The following is a 26,834-nucleotide window of genomic DNA, read 5'->3' as shown; positions in this document are numbered from 1 at the left end:
GTCGGCAAAGACAGAATGGAGTTATGTACTGCAGAGGAAAGTCTGTCCTCTCTTTCTTGTCACTAGTGTCTGATGTGCCAGCAACCAACAGAGGATATTCTGGCAACTGAAATAGGGTTGTGATGACCATAACAGTCATGAAACTCATGTTGTCCACTGCTCCTCAGATGCTTCAGAGAAGAGACCATACTGAAAAGATTCGGTATATCCAGGGGTCCCTTTTCCAACCTCAGGATTTCACCAGATGACTCATCTCATTCAGTCTGACCACTGTGATGTCTGACAATAAGTACTTTCTCTGTTCCCTGTTAGGTCTACAAACACGATACTCACTCTTCCGTACACCAGGCCTCTGTCACCTGCATCCTATACCTGATGTTATATAATATGTTATGTTATGTTTTGCTACTTAACATATGCAATACTTATTACTTACGCTTTGTGATTGATCATCTGTGTGACGCAACCAGTAAAAGCATGTTTGATCCTAAAACTGTTTTCTGTTCAAGTCCGCCATGCATGTAACAAGTATGTCTATTTCTTCCATCTTCAAATGAGTGAGAAGCTGCTTAGCTCATACATATAGCCCGGCATATTTTAGGTGACAAAAGGTGTCTATCTTATAGCGAGAGATATATGCAGAGAGAACCATGACATTAGGGATGATGTCATTGTAAAATGTACCTGTAATTTCTTTAGTACCTGAAACTGATTCCTTAAACAAGAACTGAGGGCACTAAAGCTTCCTAAGTGCAAGTTCCTGATGACAGATGGCTTGTTTCTTCCTCCCCATTCACCTTTTCCCTTTGCATATGTATTTTATCCTGAGAGCCTGAGTTGCTGTGTGGTGGGACAAAGTGTGAGTCGTATCACAGACCAGTGGGCTCCTGCAGTTGACAGTAGATGCCTGACAATAATGCAACTATGTGAATGTAGACATTGTGCAGCTGTTTTTTAAGGCACTGGATTACCCTGAAAACCCATTCAGTGCAGAATATGGCAAGTATGAATATATTGAACTGAAAAACACGCACTAAAAATGTTCTGCTCACTCTTACACTAGAATATATTTAATGTGAGAATCTATTAACTGAATAACTTCATTTTCCCAGGGAAGTTTGCTTATCCAGGCATAGGTAGGCCACATTTCAATATTTTCTGTACATAAACTGAATGACAAAGAAATTATTCAGTAATAATATTTTAAATATTTAATCAGCCGCTGAAGGTAGACCATCATTTAGACTTTATGGCAGAGATATATCAAAATGGCACACAACGCAAGGCAGCAAGACACTTTGCTGCACTGCATTGTGTAACAGAGGGCAGGAATGCACCATATTTAACATTATATGATGTATTCCTGTTGTATCCCTGTGCTGCACATTCAATGCTGCCTAGCGCCAACTCAGGCACCCTTCCACCATGGTGCAAGGGCGCCTGTGTGAAGGCAGGTTTATTTTGTGTGCAATAAGAACAATCCTCTGAGGCATTCCTCTTTCTATGTGTGCAGAATGCAGCACACATAGAAAGAGGGAAAAACGAGGAGAAATAAACATATTTCCCCTCGGTACGCATCCCCTGAGAAGGTGCAGCATTTTGACCCATTCCGAGGTTTGCTGCTCATGGTAAATCTGGAAATGTGCCAAAATTCATGGGCGAATGCGTGAGAACACCCATGCTCCACCCATTGAACACCTCCCTGTGACAGGGTAATGCAAGGCAGTGACTTGCGCTGCCTATTGTTCCTCCAGATTTACCAAGCTATGAAAGGCCTTGCAAGGTGGTGCAAGGGCCATGCAAAAACTTTGATAAATCTGCCTGTTAGCCTCCATTTTAGCAGCCTATTAAGGCTATAGAATATATCCACATTAGCAGTGGTTTTGTAAGGGTTTATTGAACTACAGATCTTGCATTGCTGTTGATTCTCATTTTACATATAAAATTGAGAGGGTCACCAGAATATTCGTCTTTATTCTTGCTCTACATTATTACAGTATAGAGCACAGTACTGTTTTCTATTTTGATGTGTGTTTGGTTTTGTTTACAGTTTAGAGTACTTTAATTTCATTTTTTGGTTTGATATTTGAGCCGTTCTAGTCTGGATGAAAAAAGTTATTTGTATCAAAAACATTTTAGAGTAAATGTCAAAGTGGAGAAGGGACAACGGCTATGGCCCAGAACCTTTGCTCTTACCCTGTGAGCATGGTTCCCTGTACTCAATTAGTTATACATAGTACAACAATATTTTGGAAAACAAAAATAACTGCCTTTCATTTTTAGCAGTACTGAACATCTGTCCGCATGGAAAAGTCTCATTTAGAGGTTGATACATGCGGTGTCTCCCAAAAATAGCATTCCACTAACAAAAAAGTTGCAACCTTTTGGATCGGTGATGATTCCCAGTGGCAGAGCTTCAGCTTGGTGCACAGGTGTAAACCTTTGACCTGGAGGCCTGTACTTCATTCAGCAACCAAGTCACAGAGGCGACCACCCACTCAATTTAGGCTAGGGTGGTCTGTCAGTGGATTTCCGTGCCCTGGACCAGTGCACATTGGAATGGGGGTACAATCCCAGCGTACCACGCCCACTGGTTTTTGCACTGCTAGTTTGTTTCAATAAAACAAACATGACTGCCATGCAGGAAAAAACATAGCATAGGCTTGGAATTCATCCGTGTTTTCAGTTTTCACTAAATGCAGCCAGATACCTGGAGCTCTCTAAATATGTGACCAGTACTCCCACAGAGGAGCATCTGTCAGGGTAGGCTGACGTGGTGACCCGCTTGCCAAATGAAACATGACTCACAGATTTTTTAAGTCTGGGCTCGTAGTGCTTCTATATTTTCTTGCATTGCTATGTTAAGAATAAAACATGCAATCAGAAACTTTTTAAAATAAACATCTGATTATTACACCAATATTAACACGTAGCCAAACAGAGATGGCTATACGGAAGCTTCTGTTCGTAATAATTTAAATTGCAACGGAAGCATACCTTTTTCAAAACCTTCACTTTCTTGATTCTAAAAAAACTCTTTATGCAAAGTGATAAAAACAAGGTATAAATTCAATCAAAAAAGTGATTAAAACAAGGAAAGATAGATTGGCTGCATGTGAGTATGGCGATTTATATAATGCAAAGCGAGCTACAAAGTTGGGCTCAGAGGAAAGGTATGCAATGGAAGGGGACAGGCAGAACAAAGAGATCCATCATCCAGAGAGTTGTATATGAATGAACTACCACTGGAAGGGGAGGGTCTACAGTGCCTTCCTAAAGGGGAGGAGTGAGGATGTGTGCTAGATATTTCAGTTCAGGGATTGCTGGGCGTTTTGCCTTCTTATTTCCACTTCAACACTCGTCTGTATGTGATGAGGCATTAAGGTGATGCGGACGGATAGAAGGAAGAGGGAGATTCTATTGCTACTTTAAAATCTGAAGACCTTTAACTTTGCGAAGAAAGATGGATGATGGATTTGTGTCTTCTGAAGCTAAGAGTACTGGTGCTGGGTAATGTGTCATATTTTGTAAAAACGGCCTTATTTAGGCATGGGGAGATTACTTGATCTTCCCAGAATCACTGGGTGGTGAGTGATGTTGAGACTCAAACCTGGTTACCCAGTTCTAAAGTCGGTAGCTCTGGTCGTAACATTATTGCCAGACATTTTCTGCTCAAATTAGTTTCCTGTGGGTGAAATGTCATGCCCTTGAAATCTTATGAAATTTCATGTCAATGAAATCTTATGAAATTTTACAATATTAATCAAATGCAAAATTCAAACAATTGGTAACATTCTCCTTGGGAAAATAAGAATGTTACAAACCAAATATCTAAAATTATAAATCAGAGGCTCTGCGTTATGGTGCCCATATATTCTTTATCCATTATTGTGCTTCACAATTCTAGCAGATCACTTTATGCCTGTAAGACATTATGTTATTGTTTGAGTGGGGTGGAAGCCCTACTCAGGCAATTACCACAATACTTGTCAGGGTGAACCACAAAAGTCACAAAATTAATCTGTGCCCTCTCTTAGTTTGGCACAAAACAGTCAGGCTCAACTTAGAGGCAATGCGTAAATTATGTATGCAACACACGAACAGTAATAAAGTGAAAACAGAGCACATGAAAAATAGTAAAACAATTTTTTTTAAACGGAGTACATTTTAATAAATAAAACAATACCAGAATAACAAAAATCGAGCTAGCAGAATGGGAGAGACCAAATTTTAAAGTGTTATGTAGACGTAGCATCTAAAAGCACCTAAACCATACATTCATGCGAGCAGTTCCACCATTGAAGGCCCCCTTGAACATGGCTTTTCCGACATAGCTCTTTGTCCCATGCTGCATCTGACAGCGCAGAATGGGCACAAGTCCTGACAGTGGAACAAGCAGCGCTGTAGGCCCACTAGTAGCATTTAACTTACAATCCCTTGGCCAATATAGTATCACTTTACCTGGGACTTTCAAGTGAATTAAATAAGCCAGTTGGGTGTGAGCCAATTCTACCTTGTTTAAGGAGAGAGGAAAAGCACTTAAGCACTGGTTATTAGAGGTAAAGCATACAGAGTCCTAAGGCCAACAATAACAAATTCAGCAACAGTGGAGGGTAAAGACAAAATGTTTGGGAGTGACCCTTCTGAGAGGTCCAGGTCCAACATGAGGACTCCAAGGAACCTCAAACCAGATGCAGCTTCTCATGACTAATCCTCAAATACTTTGTAAATGCCAAAAAAGTCAGGTATTTGTTTCAAACATCAACTATAGGGTAACCAATTTCCAAATTGGAACTACCAAATGTAATCAGCAGGACTTAAGATTTTTTTTTTTGCAGTTTGATATAGTGCAAATTTGATCTGAAGGTACTGGAGCACTATATGTAATCACCAGTTTCATTACACAAGGACACATTCATTTTTGTTTTTTAGGCATAGGGTGATTAAGTGATTTGCCAAGAATCACAAGATGCTGAGCAAGTGGCAAGACTCGAACCAAGGCCCATATTTATACTTTTTGACGCTAAACTGCGCTAACGCAGTTTAGCGTCAAAAAATTTTGCGCCGTCTAACGCCATTCTGAAGCGCCATGCGGGCGCCGTATTTATGGAATGGCGTTAGCCGGCGCAAGCAGACCGGCGCTGCCTGGTTTGCGTGGAAAAAAACCACGTACACCAGACAGCGCCGGCGTAGGGGGAAAATGGCGTATGGGCGTCTTAAAATGGGGCAAGTCAGGTTACGTCGAAAAAATCGTCGTAACCCGACTTGCGCCATTTTTTTTCGACGCCCATCCCCCATCAACATGACTCCTATCATTGTAAAGATAGGAGTCATGCCCCCTTGCCCAATGGCCATGCCCAGGGGACTTCTGTCCCCTGGGCATGGTCATTGGGCATAGTGGCATGTAGGGGGGCACAAATCAGGCCCCCCTATGCCACAAAAAAAAAAAAAAAAAAAAACTTACCTCAACTTACGTTAATGTCCATGGGATGGGTCCCTCCATCCTTGGGTGTCCTCCTGGGGTGGCCAAGGGTGGCAGGGGGGGTCCCTGGGGGCAGGGGAGGGCACTCTGGGCTCATTTTGAGCCCACTTGTCCCTTAACGCCATGCCTGACCCAGGCGTTAAAAAGCGGCGCAAATGCGCCGTTTTTGGCCACGCCCACTCCCGGGCGTCATTTTTGCCCGGGAGTATAAATACCACGTAAAGGCCTGGGAGTCATTTTTTAAGACGGGAACGCCTCCCTTGCATATCATTAACGCAAGGAAGGGGTTCACGCTAAAAAATGACGCACACTCCGTGCACTTTGGCGCCCGAAGCGTCTAACGCCATAGTATAAATATGGCGTTAGTTGGCGTTAGTTTAGCGTCGAATTTGCGTCGAAAAAAACGACGCAAATTCGGCGCAACCAGAGTATAAATACGGCCCCAAGTGTGCAAGTTCCAAAGTCTGCAGCTCAAGCCATTATACCACATGCTCTCCAAAAAATATGAGTCAGTGTTTGTCATGCTTAGAGTGTCACCTGGCTGCATATTTATGTTTCTAGTGTGATATTTTCTACATATGCAGTACTCATGAGCTTGGACTCAAAGTCTGTTAATTAAAGATATATGCTCAACAGTCACATACTGCCCATGTCACAAACTGATCAGTGACATTCTGTGTATTACAAAAAAAACTTTTAATAGATGAATGGTGGCAGAGGCTTGGAAAGTCGCTAATTGTTAGATTCCAAAAAGATCCATGACCGGCAAGTTTCTTAAGCCCGCCAGAACATCCACTGATGTCTTAGTTAATCTAGATGCCACAAACTGAAAGTTAGTACTGCACATTTTAACTGTTCTTGATAATGTCTGTGCCTTACAGCAATGATATAACTGAACAAGCATTGGCAATGCCAAATGGTCTGACTTCAAAGGAATGTCGTAAGGTAGTGTGAAGCATTACAAATAAATAGCGTGGGGATGGATATAACTGAGCAAGCATTGGCAATGCCATATGGTCTGACTTTAAAGGAATGTCATAAGGTAGTGTGAAGCATTACAAATAAATAGCATGGGGATGGATATGTATTTGTGTGGAAGCAAAGAACTGTTGAATAGTATTGGTGTAAGCTAAAAGATCAGGTTACAGTTGCTCTGTCAGCCAGAGCTACACATCCATGTAGGTTAATGACTGCTCTCCTCACATCTATGCTGCTGCATAGAAACATTTAATAAATTATCTAGTTATATAAGACACTTTATAGATTTTAAACGTCATGTGTCTGTCCCTGAAAGTTCAAGCTCAGGCAACTGGATTAAGAAAAAATGATCATAGCTGTGTGGCGAGTAAGCACTTCTGCCCAATCAAAACGTACTCCTGGTTCCTAAAAGCCCCTCTCTAGTGATCCTCACATAATTGTCTGGCGAGAGCTGCACTGTCAAGCCAGACCATACAAATGCCACACTTTTCCCAAATGCCATTGATATGAGTCGTTCTTGCTAGCTATCACTGTCCACACTGCCAATTTCAGTGTGCAATGTAACAAAAATGAACAATAGTACAAAGTGCAGAGGTACCATGTAATACAAATTCTAATAAATATGTAAAACTACCCATCATAGATAGATATTTCAGTACACAAAAGGTCAATTTTGATAGAGAGGTCTATGCAGTCAACAAACAGCACATTTATCACAATTAAATCAAGTTAAAAAAAATGCATGCAAATATGCTCTCTCAAGAAGAAGAACAACCAGAAAAACGTCTGCATATATAGATTTTCGATAGGGCTTCCCATTTACAGTCTTTTTGCGGCTGCGTCTCAGAGAAGGCAATCCCTTACCTTGCATTGGCAGAGGGTGCACTCCGTGCCGTGTTTAATCCAAGACGATCCTGTGAAACGTACTGCATTTATCTCATCAACGCACGTCTTAGTGATGTCATTACGGATGGTGTCTGCTTGGCATGGGTCTATGACACAGCGCGGGCAGCACTCACCCTCATGGAGCACACTGAATTCACATTCAACTGTTGGACACGGCAAAGGCCAGCAGTCAACTTCACCTTGCTGAAATTGCACACAGAAAGATTTTCATTATCATAGTGAACGTTTTTGTGAAGCACATTTCATAGTTAGAGCCAGGACTTATTAAGAAACCCTTTTTATGATTGCAGACCCTATGACTTAAAAAACTCACAGGAACTGTGGCCACAAAAGCTCTTTTACAAGTCAGAAAGGCTTGCATGACCGATTATTAATGATAAACAGCAGGGAATGTGAAATAGGCAGCTGCCGCCTGTTTAAGACTTGCAAAGGTATGTATCAAAGATTTGTGACCATAATCTGGGAATCATGTTGGGGCGCGTCAGAGGGAGAAGGCAGTGCTGTAGAAGGCTCGCTTTCTTCTAAAACGTGCAACGCTTTTTAAAATTTTTAGAGCAGCATCTGTCCCTTTAATGGTCAAAGGCTGCTTTAAAAAATGGTTGCTGTCTGATAATCCAAATTTAGGAGCAGACGTCTGCTGGCCGTTGCAGGCTTCCATCCCTGCATTTGCAGACAATCACAAGGGCAAATTGTGCCCTGTCTAATATTAATTAGGCAGGTCATTGATGTAACTCCTTCTGCCAATTGAAAATAAGTTGCAAAACCTACCAATATACAAACCAGTAAATGTAGTTACAAAGCCTCCTGGTTTGCAAATGGGGTCGCACATTTGGCCTCCAGTTCTGAATCAATAAGAAGTCAATGGAGAGGTACACATTAACTGTTAATCCACAACCCAAGAACATATTTAATGGTATGTCCCACATTTACAACCTTAGTTTTGCCTATATTCCAGTTAATTGGACATACTACTTTTAAAGCATACTCCGTTGTGACCACCTAACACGATTAGCATTAATAGGTCGGATATTATATTAAAATCAGTTTGGAATTGTTTAAATGTATATTTTTTATGAAGCCTATTTCACTTTACCTAGTGGCAACACAGGTTACCAGTGATATTATTTTGAGGTTAAAAAGTCACTGGTTCATAGTGATTGGTAATTCTGTTATTTTTAAGATTCCATTAAAAACAGCAAAGCATGGTGTGAAATTGGAAAGGTCTGATCGATAAAATTGTCATGTGACTGACTGGAGTGGGATGAAATGCCAGGGTAGGTGGATTCTTTTTGGCTCAAAGATGGCTTGAATATGCCAGATTTGTAGGATATTCACATAACATAAATCTATACACCATAAAACTAAACGTAAATTGTTTTAGAAAGACAGTGGAAATTTTGGAAATCTTCAACTGATCTGGTTTAAATGGACTTGCATTGGTCTCCCCCGCACTAGGGGAAGGCTGGCAGGGCCTGCTGTACTGTGGATGCAAGCATGTATAATTAATGGGACTTTATTCCACCACATTCATTTAACCACTTGTGCTAAATTAAAGGACATTTTATGGCTTCAACACTTAATTACTGATATGGGTTTTGTTTGACCTGACAGCCTTAGGGTGGTTTCTGCCAACTTTGTGCCTGCCTCCCTCCATTTTTCTGACCTCATTTTTGCTGGTTTCAGCCCTCTGTGCAACTTACCACTGCTGATTAGTGCTAAAGTGTTTGTGCTGTCTCCACAAAACATGACACTATTGGCTCATATCCAATTGGCATATTTAAATTACTTTTAAGTCCCTTGTAAAGTGGTTTATAATATACCCAGGGACTTGGCATTTAGACTCCCTTGCCAAGCTTTAATTTTCCATTTTACTACATATGTCACCGCTGAAGTAGGCTCTTGGTAGCCCATAGGGCAGGGTGCCGTGTCAACAAAAGGGTAGGACATGTACTTTTAAGCTTAACATGTCCTGGTAGTGAAAAACTCCCAAAGTCGTTTTTCACTATTGTGAGGCCTACTACTCTCATAGGCCATGGGAATTCTTTAATACACTCTTAAGCTGCAATTCCTGATCAGAAAGGAGTAGCTGTATCATGCTTCATATCATTGGAATGGTAGTGATAAATCCTCTTTACTGGTAAAGTCGGATTTAACATTACTATTTTAGAAATTACACTTTTAGAAAGTGGGCATTTCTCTGCTCTGACAGCTCTGTGTGCCTGCAGCCTGTCTCTAATACACGTCTGGGGTTGGTGACAGCTACACTTTGTGCATTCTCTCTAGGCAGCCACGAACACAGGAAGATTAGGTGTGTCTGAGCACTCATCTGCATTCTGATGGCTCTTCCTGGGCAGGAAGTGTGGAGGGGGAGCTGACACACCTGAATAGGGAGTGCCTACCCTCACACAAAGGGTTGATTACCCTTTTCTGATAGTCTGGAGCCAGGGTTGGGAAGAAAGGGCCTCTATGTACTTCAAAGACCCTTCTTTGAAGTGTGCCCCACTTCAAAGGAACAACTGGGTATAAGTACTGGGTCTCTGACTCCACCAAATCCGGCACTTCTGGACCTACAACTGGACTCTGTCAGAAGAACTGCTGTGCTGGAATAAGGACTGTTATGCTACTGGATTGTTGGCCTGGAAGGACTGCTTTTCTGCTGTACTGCCCTGCTGCCTGCTGCTCTCTGACCCTGCTGAGGGAGAGTTAAACTCTGCCTTGCACCACAAGCGATCTCTAAGGGCTTGTTGTTTTGCCTCTGTTGTTTGAGGCTCAGGGACATCAAAGTCTCTACTCCTGCTACTGTGCCTGGGTCACTGTAAGTGGACCTAGATCCTTGCATCACAGAAGTTGACGCATCTCCTGTCTGCGTGTAGAAGAACCAGGGCATCGGCCTGGTTGCAAGAGTAGAATCAGCGCATCACTCTCAAAAACACTGCATTGCCTTGAGACCCCGATGCATCATAAACCCGCTTCACTGCAGCAGCAGTCGACGGAGATCAAGGCATCCTTCGATTGTGCGGGAAACCCTGGCACATCTCATTTAGAAACTAACACATCTCAGCGTCAGCTCTTGTTTTCACTGCTGCAGCAGTCTAAGGAGATCAAGGCATCCTTCGACTGTGTGGAAAACCCTGACATCGCACTTCGAAACTAACATATCTCAGCTACAGCTCTTGTATTCAGAACCGACGCAATGGCATCACTGCATGGGACAGATCAATGCTCACCATCCCTGCGAGAACCTAATCACCGCATTTCGTTGTTGTGACCAGGAAAGGTACTTCTTCAGGGCCTGCATGGGTCCTGTAGCCGGTCTGTGCTCTATTGCTATTGATGCAAAGTTTGACTTTGATCTGGTCTAGTGTGACCTTAAGTAACCCCTAAAAGTGCTATTTGCTACAGAGTGCTTTTTTGCATTTATTTTTATGAACTGATATCTCGACTTCTACACATTGGATTTTTGTTGTTTTATTTTATTTATAAATCTTAACCTATTTTTCTACCCTGATGTGGCGTCTTTTTGTGTTTTTACAGTGTTACTATATGGGATATTGCACAAATACTTTACACATTGCCTTCTAAATTAACCCAGTGAACTCAAGATAATTTAGGTTCTGTTGTGCTTTGCCCTGACTAGGATTGTGGTCCCTACTTGGAAAGGGTGCATACCTCTGCCAACTAGAGACCCAATTTCTTACAGATTTGAAAGGTTTTGAAATGAGAGATGAATTTACAACTGAAAGTCAAGCGGGAGAGAGATTAGTTAAGAGAACATGAATATATAATATTATTAATCATTTTCTATTTTTACATAATATGCTGAACAAAACAACTTAAATGTAAACATAACAAGCACCAGAAATATGTAACTCACTATCTTTGGCAATGTTGGACATTTTGTATGGCATAATGCACAGAATAGGGTCAGATAATATCTCAGTGTATCTATTGCTCTTAACATTTTGACTATTTTTATATGTGTATCATTCAAAATATATTGTTAATGTGATGATCCCAAAAGGTAGTGCAATAGCAAAGGAAAATTAACATGCTAACTTTGAAAAACGTCCTAGTTCTCAGATAGTTCATCATTTCTCCAACAGTCATTTAGGGCCATATGTACGAACACATTTTCCCATAGACACAGAATGGGCAAAACTGCTTGCTACATCTGGCCCTTAGTGAGGAGATATTTGTATATAGCTATTTGTTTTTAACTTATATATTTATAGTTTAGATATTGGTATGGCTATATTTCTGTATTGTTTTATGTTTACTATTTTTCAGTTAGCTATTTATTGCACTGAAGTTTCTCCTGAATCTATCTCAATGTATTTTTCTATACATTTATATTAGCACTTATCTATATTTCAAGTCCTTAATTTTGAGTTCTGTAAATATGAAAATCAGTACATGAGGACAGCTTAATTATATGTTGGCACAGCATTTGCATGGTACAAGGAGGTAAAAAGGATGGCAAATGACAGGGAAAAGTGTTGGTCCCAGAATCTATTTTGAGTCAAAAGCTCACAGAAGGATGGTGCTTAAATTGGTTTGTGGTGTGGAAGGAAACCACTTTCTGTGCAAAATGAGTGCAACTGGGCAAGAAGAGTGCAATTATAAAATTATTTTCATGCAAAGCAAGATCTACAAATATAGTGTGATATTCCAATTCTTAATTGTGTAATTTATACAGAATGACATATTTTATGCACTTTATCATTAGATCATGAAGGTGTACCTCAAGTACAAATTTTACGCAAGGCAGCGTGGCCTTGGTACTTGAAATGCTGCTTGATGGTACTTGATGGTTACGATTTGACTGAAACAGATTTTGAATGCAAGAACAGCTGATGAGCATGTGTTTCTTAGTAAATATAGTGCTGCACCATTTTTATCATTCATGAAATTTAGCAGATTTGTGCAAATATTAGTATATCTGGGCAAGGAATTTAAAAAGACAATGGCAGGATAGCTACTGGAATTACCATTGTACAACCTGCAGGGAAAATGAATAATTTCCCCATTATAATAGCATACCTTTGATGGAGAAAAGCTGATCTGATTTACAATTTGTAGGGCACGGCTAATGCTCAAGAAAGAGTGCTAAGGGGCTATAACATAAGTAAGCATTTGCAATGTAACGGGTCTCGCATTTGCTCAAGTTAGAGCTATTAGCGTTGTCAACTCCTAATCAGACTTTTCTTGCCACATAAACTGATAATGAAAAGTAAAACAGTTTCACATAAGCAAGCCAATGGCCGCCATGAGTGTGACGTAGACACACAAAGGGAAACAGAAGTTTGTTTGCAGTCAAAAGTATCAGCAAAAGTGCAATTATCCATGTAACAGGGTCGATGGCATGCAAAGCACTCAACTACTGCCCAGCGGGATCGTGCTGCGTAGGAATAAAAAGAAAAAGTAGTCCAGAAGCCATTCAGAAAACACAGCACCTCGTATGTTTTCAGTAGTTTACTGGTGCTCTCGAGGAGGGCTAAACACCGGAAAAGGCATGACGTTTGCATGCCTTTCACTAATGAAATGAAGCAAATTTAATTTTAAAAGGCAAGCTCACGAACCAACCAAACTGATGGGCATGACATAGGCATGGTTAAAAGCCCACGGAGAGATTACAACAGGGCCAGAGCGCTTACACGCTCGACCCTAAAAAGCAGGATGAAATGGTGAAAGCAGCAAAGCCCAGGGAGAACAATTACATTGAGGAAATTAGCTATTGAAAAAAGACAGGTTTAAGGATTTTTTTGAAAATTGTGTGCAGTCCGTTGTTGCATTACCAGTGAGAGGAATAGTGTTCAGTAACTTTGCTCATAACTCTGCTCCTGCAACTGCTGCCAAGTGTCCTCCTTCTGCAGGGAGGACAGAAAAGGTATCAAAGGATCTCAGAAGTATGGCCATTGAGTAGCATTAAAAAAAATATAGAAGCTCTGTGAATATCAGCCAGAGTTTTGAAGTGAATCCTCTTTTCTAACTGTATCCATTGAAGGTCCTTCAATTTAGATGAAATATAACAGTGTCTGGTAAAGGGACGTAGTAGTCTGGCTGACTAATTCTAAATCAATTAAAGTTTGTTTATGAGTTTTTTTGGCAAGACCTATGTAAAGAGCTTTCCAGTAATCCATCCTTAAAGGTATAAGAGCATGGGTCAAAGTTTTTTTTAGCCCTAAAAGGGAGAAACTCTAACACGTTGCAGATCATTTTTAGTAACAGATGGATGTGGCTGTGAGAATAAGATGTTTAAAGGAAAGCTGACTGTCAAATTTAACACTCAACTTCCTGACAGCTTCAGCAAGAGACAGGAGAGGACCAAGTTCAGATGGTCAACAAAGATCATTCAACAATGCTTTCTTTGTCCTGAATACCAATAGTACAGTTTTGTCTGTATTCACTTTTAATTGATTTGTGTTCATCTATTCTGATACTGATATCAGAAATTGCCTGAGCCTAAGTTGTCTAAAATTGTAATTGTTCACGAGCGAAATGATCAAGTTTGTGTCATCTGTATAAGACAACACTTTGAACCAGAAGCCTTGGATCACGACTGTCAGAGAGGTCAATAAGATGTTAAGGAGATTAGGGCTCAAGGATGACCACTGTGGTACCACACAATCCAAAGGAACGGGGCCTGAAGAATAAGGAGGAAGACACACAGATTGGGACTTTCAAGGAACCGTAGACCCTCCAACCCTTATATCGGCTAGCCTCTAAATTAGAAAGTTGGGGAATATAGTGCTGGATGCTGATGACAAATGAGGGCAGTTATTCCTCCTTTGTCTATTATTTCTTAAGATGCTCTGACACTGTAAGGAGAATGGATTCCATGCTTTGGACGTCAAGGAAACCAAACTGTGTTACATCCAGAATTTTGTTGTTTTCTAGGTACAATGACAATTGGTGGTGGATATGCATCACCAGCATTTTTATAGGTTCTGGAAGCAGTGAAACAGATCTATAGTTCGCTGGAATATTGGGGCCTGCATTGCACTTTTTCAAAATATGGCAAAGACAAGGGTAATCATGCCCGCTCCTAGACTGAGGATTGAAGGAGGACATGGATATAAGGGTGAACTAAATTTACTTTTGGACATGAGACTAAGCATTTCAAAATATGAGACTGGGGTGAATTCTTTGAGGCCAGGAAAGTCATTAGAGTTTGGGATGGTGGGGTGCGGGCTCACTGCCTTAGTGAAAGGAAGAGTTCTAGAAAGCAACAATTTTGCTTTTAAATAATAAAGGAAGTGAGTCATTCATATCTTGAGACTGTGAAGAGATCTGAGATAAGATATGTTAAACTTTACAATTAAAAATATTTATTTGAGGAATGTTTGGCTGATTCAGTTTTACTGGCATAAAAGGATGATTTAACTTTTTTAATTTCTTTATGGCGTACTTTGCTGTGTGATGCAGGTTTTTATCTATCTGATTGTGGGTGTTTTAACATTTCCTTTGGAGTTGATGGCATTTTTGTTTAAAAAGGAATGAGAATAGAATTGCCAGCTGGACATTTTTTATATGTCAAAGGGGCTACAATGTTGAGGGACAAAGTCAACCAATCCCTTTATGATTTAAGGTCAGCCTTAGCATTGCCAGTCAGTTGTGGCCGATTGGTACCTAATATTGCATTCAATTATGTATCATTTGTCCCGTAGCAAGATCTACAAGCCGGAACTCGGATGAAAAAAGGAACTGACAGAGGGTCACACCAAACATGTGGTACTGGAATTGCGCAATTAAGGTTTTCTATGCTAGTGAACATTAGAGCAATAATGTGACCTGCTCTACATATGACATGTAAGTCAGATAAGTTCAGTGCAAATATTTATTCTAAAGATAGGTTCACTAGACTGCCTAGTCCGTCATCAATATGGTGATTATCTTTAAGAATTGTGCCGTTGGAGGCTCTTATGGTATGGTGATAGCCTATTGTTGGACCTTTCCCTTTTTACAGGGTCATCCTCAAACTTTTTGCCTTCCTCTTCCTATTTTTCTGACCTCTTGTTGTTGGCTTTAGGACTCTGAGCACTTTATCACTGCTGGTCAGTGCTAAAGTGCAGGTGCTCTCCCTTCTTACATTGGTATGATTGTCTTACACCTAATTTGCACCTTTAATTTACCTATAAGTCCCTTGTACAGTGGTATCTCTATACTGCTTGCGCCACCCACAGAAGTAGCCTTTCAAACTTGTCTCAGGCCAGCTAGGGCAGGCCCTGCATGCACAGTTTACTGCCACAGGGACCTGGCATCTAAATTTACTTGCCAGGTTCAGAACTCCCCTTTTACTACATGTAAGTCACCCCTAAGGAAGGCCCTCACTAGCCCTATGGGCAGGGTGCTATGTATGTAAGAGGCAGGGCATGTGCCTGGTTGTGTGGCCTGTCCTGGTAGTGACAAACAGCCTATTTGGTTTCTCACTGCTATGAGTGCTGCCTTGCTCATAGGATTGCATTGGAAATGTCCTGGGGGTCTAGGGGGTATTGGTTGATCTATGAGGGGTAACATAGGCATGTTTGGTGTGGTTGTAATTGTATTGAGAAAGCTGATTACTGGTGAAGGTGTTTGTTTTATGATCGTTATAGAAATGCCACTTCTAGAAAGTGAGCATTTCTCTGTGCTTGTGACTCTGGTCTTTTGCAGCTTGACTCAAATCAACATCTGGTGCAGCGAGACATCTGGGCTTTGTGCATACTTTCAGACAGCCTGTACACAGGGAGGATGGAGGTGTCACAGAGGTGCATTCCATACTGAATGGTCTTCCTGGGCTAAGAGAAGCAGAGGCGGGGCACACTTGCATTTGTAAAGGCTGTGCCCTGGCCTCACACAAAGGGCTCGTTTACCCTCCACTGATGTCTGGAGTCTGTGCAGGTGGAGAGAGGGGACACTCCTAGAACCAGTTGGAACTGGTTGGAACCTCTTATCCCCTTCTTTGTGAAAGGTTGTGTAAAACTGAGTATAAATACAGAGGATTTTCCCCATGTTAGGAGAGACATCAATGGACTACTGAAATGGACACACAATGCTGCTGTAGGGACTCAACAGGAACCGCCTTGGGTAGCTGCTGTTGTGCTGACCTGTGACCTACTGGGCCACTAGGCGGAACTACCACTGACTTCAACTGTTTGTGCTGGCCAGCTTGGGCCCTACCGCCCTGTACTACCATTGATTGTCCCCAGGGGCTGGGTGCTGAGGCTCCTGTTCCCTGCTTCACTGCGCTAGCAGAGTGCTGCATTCTCTACTTCCCCAGTGTGAGGGAAGTGTTGTGGACTACCTGCTTAAAGCACGAGGATAGCACTATATTTGAATGCTCCTGTGTTGGAGCATAGAGCATGAGGAATGCTTTGCTTTATTTGCTTAAGCATGTTGGGGCACTTTCCTTCATCTCCCAGAGGGAGTATTCACCGCCGCAACCCGGGCAGGTTGCCAGGAAATACCACATCCAAATGCACTTTGTGAATTGTCCCCGGGGCACTGGAAAACGAAGGAAAGAGTTATTGCACTTTTCCTGGTGCCCTCAGGCGAGGAGCATTGAGTAAAGTGCCCCCGGGGCACAGGCAGGCACCAACTTTAGCAGGAATCACCATTGCCGCCCGAGACAGAGACTTGGAATGCACTCGCACACACCAGATTGGGTGCAGGTGAGTGCCCGTGACAAGGAGTGACCTCAGGAGGGAGGGAGACCTCACTGGAGGTCCCTCCTGCTCACTGGGCTGCCCCAGGGCCCACACCACTGGTGTGGCATGATCAGGGGGAGATGTGTGGTCCCCCAAAGCGTGAGGGGCTGCAAAAGCCTCTCTCCTCATACCGGGTGGTTGGGAAGCCTCAACGGAGGAGCCGCCCGGCAGAGAGGTGGTGCACGGTGTCCCCAGACATGGATGGGGCACCCAAAGAGCAGGATGTGGGGAGATGAGGGTAAGTCCCTCTTGCCCGGTCACAGCGTGAGGAGCCTGAACGCTCCAAATGTTCTTTAGGTTTGGTGATCTTCTTTGCCCCCACGAGAGCCGGTTGTGCCCTCTGGGGGCCATTAGGGCAATTTGCTACCCTTTGCATCCCTTTGTGGCATTTGTCTAAGATGAGAGGCCTCCATAGGAACGGCTGCGTGCCGCCCTCCTCCCTTGGCTGTGATCGGGAAGGCTTGCTGGGTGGGAGGGAGACCTCCACGGAGGCCCTGTCCCTAAAAAGCCAGTTTTAGGACCCCCTGTGCGCTAAAGGAGCACGGGAGTCCCCTCATGTACCCCCAGGGACTTGGCCTATGAGAAGGTAAGGAATGCTTTATGGTTCTTGGCATTCCTAAGGATTTAATGACATTTGTGCAGTGTCATGTTTACTGTACATTTCATGATACTGTTTTAACCTTGCTGGTAACATGTAGTTTCCATGACATATGCAGTGCTGATGTTATGGTGATTTTTGCACACTATGAATGTCACTGCGTTCATTCATGATGCTGTTTGACCTTGCAGGTACATGTATTTCATGATATGTGCCTTTCCAGTGATAGTGTTTTCCTAACTACTGCTTATGTTTCAGAATAACCAGTAACCTATCTGTTTCATGTGACTACTGCTGACTTTCGCAGAGTACCAGTTCTGAGTATTGTTCTGACAACTGCTTGTGCAGCAGGGTATTACTGACATGTGGTGTTTGGTCTAATGATGTTGGGTACAATGCAGTTTATTTTTATATAACTTGGTGTGGTGTTTCCTTTGTGGAGGGGGATAGTGTGTCACTCGAGTTAGTGAAATCTCAGATTAAGGATAATATTCTGATTCAAACTACTCCAGGATTAGGGCCAAATCTTGACTTTATTCCTCATTCTTGGGAATGGTCCCTTCTTATCAGATTCCGATTCGGGATTATGAAAGGGCCTTTATGTTTCCCCCTTGGCCAGTTTGATTGTGAATCCATCTCTATTTGGCCGTGTGATGAAAGTTCCTCTCAAAGTCTGCTTCACTTTGTATTCTTTTGTGGGTTTTATTTATGATTTACCAAGCCATTTTTGAGCCCTGTTTTAAGAGGATCTGATCTTTTTAAGTATAAATCGGTCCTGCTATATCTGCAGAAGCTGAGTTCTACAGTGATCGGTGCTAACGTCTGTTTGTTTCTCAAAAATGTTTTACGTGTTAGGAATGAAATGTTTTTTTGTAACTGTGTTAGCATGATGTATTTATTGTTTTCAATTATTTGGGGATGCATGTCATTGTATGGTTGATTAATTTAGTAGTTTAGGGGCATATTTATACTCTGTTTGCGCCAAGTTTGTGTCAAAATTCGGCGCAAACCTAACACCATATTTATACTTTGACGTCCGAGCCCGTGAATGTCAAAATTCAGCAGAGTGCGTCATTTTCTGGATGCAGGAAACTGCCTTGCATTAATGACATGCAAGGTAGGCGTTCCCATCCAAAAAATGACTTAAACACCTGTGTGCCTTATTTATACTCCTGCGTCCTTTTTTCCGACAGGAGGAGACCGGCCTTAAAAAATGGCGCACAGCCTGATGTGCTCCGTTTTTTAATGCCTGGTTCAGGGCAGGCGTTAAGGGACCTGTGGGCTCATTTCCATGGTCTCTAACCATGGAAGCAGTCCACAGGTGCCCTTCCCTGCCCCCAGGGACACGCCCTGCCACCCCCACCCACCCCTGGAGGACACCCATGGATGGGGAGACCCATCCCAGGTAAGTACAGGTAAGTTGAGGTAAGTATTTATTTTTTTTAAGTGGCATAGGGGGGTCTAACTTGGGCCCCCCTACATGCCACTGTGCCCAATGGCCATGCCCAGGGTACAGAGGTCCCCTGGGCATGGCCATTGGGCAGGGGGGCATGACTCCTGTCTTGCCCCCCTGCCCAATGGGACAGGAGTCATTTCAATGGGGATTGTGCATCAAAAAATGGCGCAAGTCAGGTTAGAGCCATGATTTTTTACTCTAAGCTGACCTGCACCATTTCTTGACACACAACCCCCATTCTTCCCTACGCCGGCGCTGCCTGGTTAGAGTAATTTTTTTTTACTCTGACCATCCCGCAGCGCCGGCTAACGGCAATCCATAAATAAGGTGCCCGCCTGGTGCGTTGGAATGCCGTTAGCCGGCGGTAAAGTTTTTGACGCAAACCAGCACTGGAGCTGGTTTGCGTAAAAAAGTATAAATATGGGCCGTAATGTTTTATGCACGCAGGGATATACATGATCTTGACATTTTTATGTGGTTATTGTTCTAATGTGTAGTTGCCATATTGTGTACTTTTATGATCATTGTATAATGTTGGAATAAAGCTTATTGAACTTGAACTTAAAGCTCGAGGTTAGGGTTGATGGAACACAAATGAACATATTTGAATATAATGTCTCAGATAGTTTTTATGCGGTCATTTGATCAGATTTGAGAGGTATTTTTATATCTGCCATCAAATGAAACATGCTCTGACATGTAAACTTATGTCTGTGGGCGAAAATATAAAAATACCTATGTGAGTAGGCACCCATTTGTTGGCCTCTGTAAAATGGATCTTCTTCTTTTCCAGGTCATTCTTTACCATGATGTTCATACTCTTACTAGTGTTAAATACACAATATCTCATATCTTTTTCATCTTTGTTGGCTCCCAGTTTGCAACTGCATTGAAGTTCTTTTGTGTATCATTATTTTCACCTATGTCACTCTATCAATTGTCTAGTCATTTCTGCCTGGCAGCTTCACAGTGTGTCACTGTACTGCATGTCCCTTGTGCCTTTCACATGGCATCCCATAATTTACACACAAGTAGAAAGTAGAGTAAAATAATTAATCTTCCGTTAGTCGTTATATTTCTTTTCTTTCAATCTGTAAGCATTAACACTTCAAAGAGAGTTACTTACTCTATAAAATTACGTATCCACTATGTAAATCATGTAGATTCCATCAACAACACAGCCTTGCACGTACTTCCATCGACCTTTCAAGAAGTTTTGATGTTGTAGTCTTGTCTTCGAATTCAGCAATATCTTTGTGTATGTTGTAACATGTAATGATTTTAGGTAACTGAACATGATTAGATGAATTGTCATTGTAATTAGTCAGTAAAAATATAGCCATATTATGGGATATGAATCTTATCATAATAACCATAGTATGAATCCTGTTTATTTAGTGTTTTTTGTACAGAAACTACATGGTACGTTTTGGACACTTCTAAGCACTGAATAATGGCATGTGTAGGTGACAATCATATGCAGTGTTCTCTGCATGACGTTATCTCAATTGATGAGTAGATGGCCTCCAGGAACGAATGGATTCGTCAGGGAAGAAAGGCTGATCATTGAATAATGAGATCTTGGCCCCATGGAGAATGGTGCCTAATGTCATCATACTCAATAGATATAGGAGATGGCCTTGTAAAAAACGATAGCATAGGCTATCTGAAGACCCACTTCTCTATTTCTCTTGAATGCGAGTTTGCAGAGTGAGCTGTCCCACGTTCCACATTGTCTTGTAATGTATAGTAATTTCCATGCAACTTTGTAAGTGGTGTAGAACACTTTGAATTCAATTTCCTTCTCCAGGGATAGCTAGTGATGTGCTTTGATCAGAAAGCTAGAGCACAGTCTCACAGCTTACCGTTTGATACGCAGGAGATTTTCTTTTTGGAATACTTGCATTCAAAACATTACATCAGTCTGAATTGAACAAGAACAGGGCACTTGTGAATTACATCCCATGATTATAGTCACAAGAAGACTTTTATAAGTGTCATAAGCAGTATATTAAAATTATTGACAGCTGATATTAAGTGATTATATAAGGATAGGTAAATATCAAGAATCACATTTGTGGGTAGTGTTATGGTTTTGTCCAGGTTGTGCAGTACTTTTATATTTATCTACAGGGAGTGCAGAATTATTAGGCAAATGAGTATTTTGACCACATCATCCTCTTTATGCATGTTGTCTTACTCCAAGCTGTATAGGCTCGAAAGCCTACTACCAATTAAGCATATTAGGTGATGTGCATCTCTGTAATGAGAAGGGGTGTGGTCTAATTACATCAACACCCTATATCAGGTGTGCATAATTATTAGGCAACTTCCTTTCCTTTGGCAAAATGGGTCAAAAGAAGGACTTGACAGGCTCAGAAAAGTCAAAAATAGTGAGATATCTTGCAGAGGGATGCAGCACTCTTAAAATTGCAGCGTGATCATCGAACAATCAAGCGTTTCATTCAAAATAGTCAACAGGGTCGCAAGAAGCGTGTGGAAAAACCAAGGCGCAAAATAACTGCCCATGAACTGAGAAAAGTCAAGCGTGCAGCTGCCACGATGCCACTTGCCACCAGTTTGGCCATATTTCAGAGCTGCAACATCACTGGAGTGCCCAAAAGCACAAGGTGTGCAATACTCAGAGACATGGCCAAGGTAAGAAAGGCTGAAAGACGACCACCACTGAACAAGACACACAAGCTGAAACGTCAAGACTGGGCCAAGAAATATCTCAAGACTGATTTTTCTAAGGTTTTATGGACTGATGAAATGAGAGTGAGTCTTGATGGGCCAGATGGATGGGCCCGTGGCTGGATTGGTAATGGGCAGAGAGCTCCAGTCCGACTCAGACGCCAGCAAGGTGGAGGTGGAGTACTGGTTTGGCTGGTATCATCAAAGATGAGCTTGTGGGGCCTTTTCGGGTTGAGGATGGAGTCAAGCTCAACTCCCAGTCCTACTGCCAGTTCCTGGAAGACACCTTCTTCAAGCAGTGGTACAGGAAGAAGTCTGCATCCTTCAAGAAAAACATGATTTTCATGCAGGACAATGCTCCATCACACGCGTCCAAGTACTCCACAGCGTGGCTGGCAAGAAAGGGTATAAAAGAAGGAAATCTAATGACATGGCCTCCTTGTTCACCTGATCTGAACCCCATTGAGAACCTGTGGTCCATCATCAAATGTGAGATTTACAAGGAGGGAAAACAGTACACCTCTCTGAACAGTGTCTGGGAGGCTGTGGTTGCTGCTGCACGCAATGTTGATGGTGAACAGATCAAAACACTGACAGAATCCATGGATGGCAGGCTTTTGAGTGTCCTTGCAAAGAAAGGTGGGTATATTGGTCACTGATTTGTTTTTTGTTTTGTTTTTGAATGTCAGAAATGTATATTTGTGAATGTTGAGATGTTATATTGGTTTCACTCGTAATATTAAATAATTGAAATGGGTATATATTTTTTTTTGTTAAGTTGCCTAATAATTATGCACAGTAATAGTCACCTGCACACACAGATATCCCCCTAACATAGCTAAAACTAAAAACAAACTAAAAACTACTTCCAAAAATATTCAGCTTTGATATTAATGAGTTTTTTGGGTTCATTGAGAACATGGTTGTTGTTCAATAATAAAATTAATCCTCAAAAATACAACTTGCCTAATAATTCTGCACTCCCTGTATGTATGTATTTATGTATGTATGTATATATGCACATAAGTACATATGTGGTATTTCTATAGCACATCCTAGCACAGGGTTAAAGAAAAGCATGAAACCAACAAGGGTTAGGGGAGTTAGCTGGTTTGTGGGCAGCTAATGTAATTAATGTAGTGTGCTTTAAAGAGGTGTATTTTGAACTCTGCATAGACTTAAAAGGCCTGTTTCCTGTGTTTTGTTCTTTTTCACACATCTAATTCTGCAATCTAATAGTGCCCTGGTTGTGGGTGTGTCGCAAACCACCAAAGATGGTGAGCTTGTCTGCAAGGTACCCAGTGGTGCTGTATGTGATCGGGTTTGTAAGTAATGAGCTAGTTTTGTATATTATTGGTTTGGGCAAGGTGGGCCACTGGAGTTCCATTAGGATGGAGTGATATGATCCTATTTCTTCAGGCCCTGGATGAGACATGCTGCAGCATGTAGGATGCCCTTAATGTCTGCTAGTGTGGAGTTTGGGGGGGCCATGGAGCAGGTTGTTACCACCATCCAGACACAAGAGCATAAGTGCATGAGTGCTTGAGCAACAGTTCTGAAGTCACTTTATAAAATAGTTTCACTTTCTCAATCAATCAATTAACCAGTGGGTCTTGTAAAGCGTGACTTGTCACCCTTGGGGGGTCTTCAGGCACTGATGGGGTCTATGAGCCTAGGTTGGAGGGCGATGGCGGTTGAAGAGCCAGGTCTTAAGCTGCTTCTTGAGATGCTTCCTGAAGTCCTTAAGAGATGGGGAGGTGCTCAGGTATAGAGGGAGGTTGTTCCAGGACCTGGAGGTGAGGTAGGAGAAGGAGCACCCTCCATAACAGTCACGGTGGATGCAGGAGATGTGGGCCAGAGTGAGGGTGGAGCTCTCTGGTTGGTTGGTTGGTGGAATGTCAGAGGGTTCTTTATGTAGGCAGGGCTGGATTGCTGGAGGGGCTTGTGGATGTGCGTGAGGAGCTTGAAGAGGCATCCTTCCTGTACGGGGAGCCAGTGGATGTTACTTAGGTGATGGTCGATGCTGGTTCTTCTGGGGAGATTAAAGATGAGCCTTGCTGCTGAGTTCTGGAAGGTCTGGAGTCGGTTCAGGAGCTGTTTGGTGGTTTCAGTGTACAGTGCATTGCCATAGTCGAGATGGCTGGAGATGAGGGCCTGGGTGACTGTCTTCCTGTTTGAGATGGGGATCCATTGGAAGATCTTGCTGAGCATACGGAGAGTGTGGAAGCAGGCCAAAGTAATGTTGTTAACCTATTGCTTCATTGTCATTCCAAGGGGAGGGTCTGTTCCTGAAGATGATGACCTCTGTTTTGTCCGAGTTGAGTTTAAGGCATTTGACTTCATCCAGGAGGTGATGTCGGTCATGGTGTTTCAGAAGTTGGCCCTTGTGGTGCAGGCATCTTCTGTGAGGGACTGGATGAGCTGAGTCTCATCGTCCTAGGAGACGATGTTGAACCCGTGGGTGTGAGCAATGTCTGTTAGTGGTGTCATGTAGGTGCCGAAGAGGGTGAGGCTGAGGGAGGAGCCCTAGAGAATGCTACAGATGATGTATTTAGGTGCAGAGGTGAAGGGTGGTAGATTCTTTGTGTTCGACCTGAGAGGAAGGAGGAGATCCAGTTAAGTGAATTGCCTTTGATGCCATTGTGATGGAGTCTGGTGATGAGAATGAGGTGAGAGACTGTATCAAAGGCTGTTGATAGGTCACGTAGGATGAGGGCAGCTGTTCCACCTAGGTCGAGGGGGCATCTGATGTTGTCCATTGCTGCAATCAGGGCAGTCTTGGAGCTGTGATTCGGCCAGGAACCAGACTGGGAAGGATCAAGCAGGTTGTTTTCTTTGAGATAGTCTGTGAGCTGGTGGTAGATGGCTTTTTGCATGATTTGGTGGGGAAAGGGAGAAGCAAGTTGAAGCAGTAGTTTTTGGGTTCATTGGGGTTGGCTGAGGGTTTCTTCAGGAGGGGCTTGATCTTGGCGTGCTTCCAACCTTTAAGGAATGTGGCTGTGGTGATGGAAGTGTTGACGATTTCTGTAAGGGAGCTTACGATTACTTCCCTTCCTAGGTTGTAGATGTGATGTGAGCAATGGTCCATGGGTTATCTGGAGTGGTTGGGGTTCATGATGGAGATGGTGTCGTTGGTAGAGAGCAGCCTCCAGTCAGTGATCCAGTGTGGGTGGGAGGTGTTGGTTTGGTGGCCGAGGTGGTTGAGGTCGGTGGGTTGGGGGTCGAATTTACTGCAGATATCAAAGATCTTGTGATGAAAGTAGTCTGCTAGAGTGTCACAGGGGGTTTGGGGGGCAGATTGTGTTGTCTGTGGCAGAGGGGCAGGAGAATGTTCTGACAATGCTGAAAATGTCCTTGGTGCGGTTAGTGCTCACCTCGATGCGGGAGGTGAGGGTTTTTTCTTGGTCTCCCTGAGATGGTGGTTGTAGCTGTTTAGGGCAGATCTGAAGGAGTTAGGGTTGGTGGGGGTCTTGTTGGTGTACCAGTGTCTCTCCAGTTTCTTGCAGTGACGTTTGAGGGAAAGTAGCTCTGGGGTGTAACCACTTGGCCTGCTTGGAGGCGATGATGTTGGTGGCTGAGGAAATCCAGTTGGTGAAGTTTTGGACACCATTATCGAGGGAGCCTGAGGGGATGGGGTTGTGATCCAGATGGGTTCCCTGACTTTGTTTCAGGTACAGCAAGGGTGGGTGAGGGGTACAGTCTGGGCTTCTGGCTGGCTGTTGTTATGTTATGTTATGTTACGTGTGATTTATATAGCACATAGCTGCCCTCAGGCTTCCCAGCGATTTGAAGCGAAAAACTCCTTCAGATAGGCAAAAGGTGCAAGTGTTAAAACAACCAGGTTATTAAGAGACAACGGAATGATAGTTCATGACTCGTTTGCTGAAGAGAAAGAGGAAGAGAGTTCCAAAGCTTAGCACCAAGAAAAGACATGGATCTTCCACCCCATCTAACTTTCTTTATCGGCGGTATCACTGCTAATGCTGCTGAGGAAGACCTCAGGCATCTAGTGGGCTCATAAAAAGTGGCTAAGGAGTGTAATAGTGGGGGACCCCTAGCATACAGAGCTCTGTGGAAATAACATGGAGTCTTGAACTTTAGTCTTTTCTCCATGGGAAGCCAGTGAAGAGCCATGAGGGCCGGTTTAGCCGACTGATGTCTAGGCAAATTGAAGAGGAGGCGCGCTGCTGTGTTCTGAATCACCTGCAGCTTCTTCTTAGTATAGACTGGTAAGCCCAGGAACAGGGCATTACCATAGTCCAGCCGTGAGGTAATTACTGCTTGTACAATAATCCTCTTAGCAATAAATGGGAGGACTTTAAAGATTTTTCTAAGAAGTCTGAGTATCCTGACACAAATGGAAGATATTTTCTTAGCCTGATAGTCCATTGTGAGCCAAGGGTCTAACCATACACCAAGGCTCTTAACCTGATCCTTAGGGGGTGGAAGGTCACCTAGTGAGTCCAGGATAGGTGTTACTTGAGACGGTAGTGAATGATGTCCCATGATCAGGACCTCTGTTTTATCTCCATTAAGTTTGAGCTTGCACTCCGCTATCCAGTTTGAGACCGATCGTAGGCATGGGGCCAGCTGCGATTCAAAATACTCGTGAAAGGATGAAAAGGAGACTACAAGCTGGGTATCGTCAGCTTAGGACACCAACAAGAGACCAAAGGGTTCTACTATTCTTGCCAGTGGACTCATATAGACATTGAAAAGCGTGGGGCTCAATGATGAGCCCTGCGGGACTTCCCAAAGGCTCTTAAAGCTGTCTGACAGAAAAGAACAATCGAGAACCTGAAAGGTTCTTCCATCCAAAAAATCTGTAAACCATTTCAGGGCATTTCCGGTGATTCCAATTTCCTTCAATCTGTAAAGTAAAATACTGTGGTCAACGGTATCAAAGGCAGCGCTCAAATAGAGCAGCACCACCGCGGAGGCCTTACCCTGATCCATTTGTTTTCTGACTTCTTCTGTCATTCCCAACAAAGCTGACTCAGTACTGTGGGAGGGCCTAAAGCCCATCTGAGAGGG

The 26,834-nt window shown here is 42.8% G+C and overlaps 1 protein-coding gene across 2 annotated transcripts in view; it reads right to left on the bottom strand.

Moving 5' to 3' along the window:
• The window catches only part of NELL2 (neural EGFL like 2), a 1,100,394-nt gene that overhangs the window by 13,952 nt on the left and 1,059,608 nt on the right, over positions 1 to 26,834 (bottom strand). For both annotated transcript variants that reach the window (XM_069228823.1, XM_069228824.1), the window contains one exon: positions 7,325 to 7,549. In XM_069228823.1, coding sequence (XP_069084924.1) covers positions 7,325 to 7,549 — 225 coding nt within the window. The remainder of the gene's footprint in view (positions 1 to 7,324; positions 7,550 to 26,834) is intronic.

Source organism: Pleurodeles waltl, chromosome 4_1 (assembly GCF_031143425.1).
Source record: "Pleurodeles waltl isolate 20211129_DDA chromosome 4_1, aPleWal1.hap1.20221129, whole genome shotgun sequence".
NCBI classification, from domain to species: Eukaryota; Metazoa; Chordata; class Amphibia; order Caudata; family Salamandridae; genus Pleurodeles; species Pleurodeles waltl.
The sequence above is the reverse complement of the archived record's forward strand: the minus strand, read 5'-3'. Positions and strand labels throughout refer to the sequence as shown.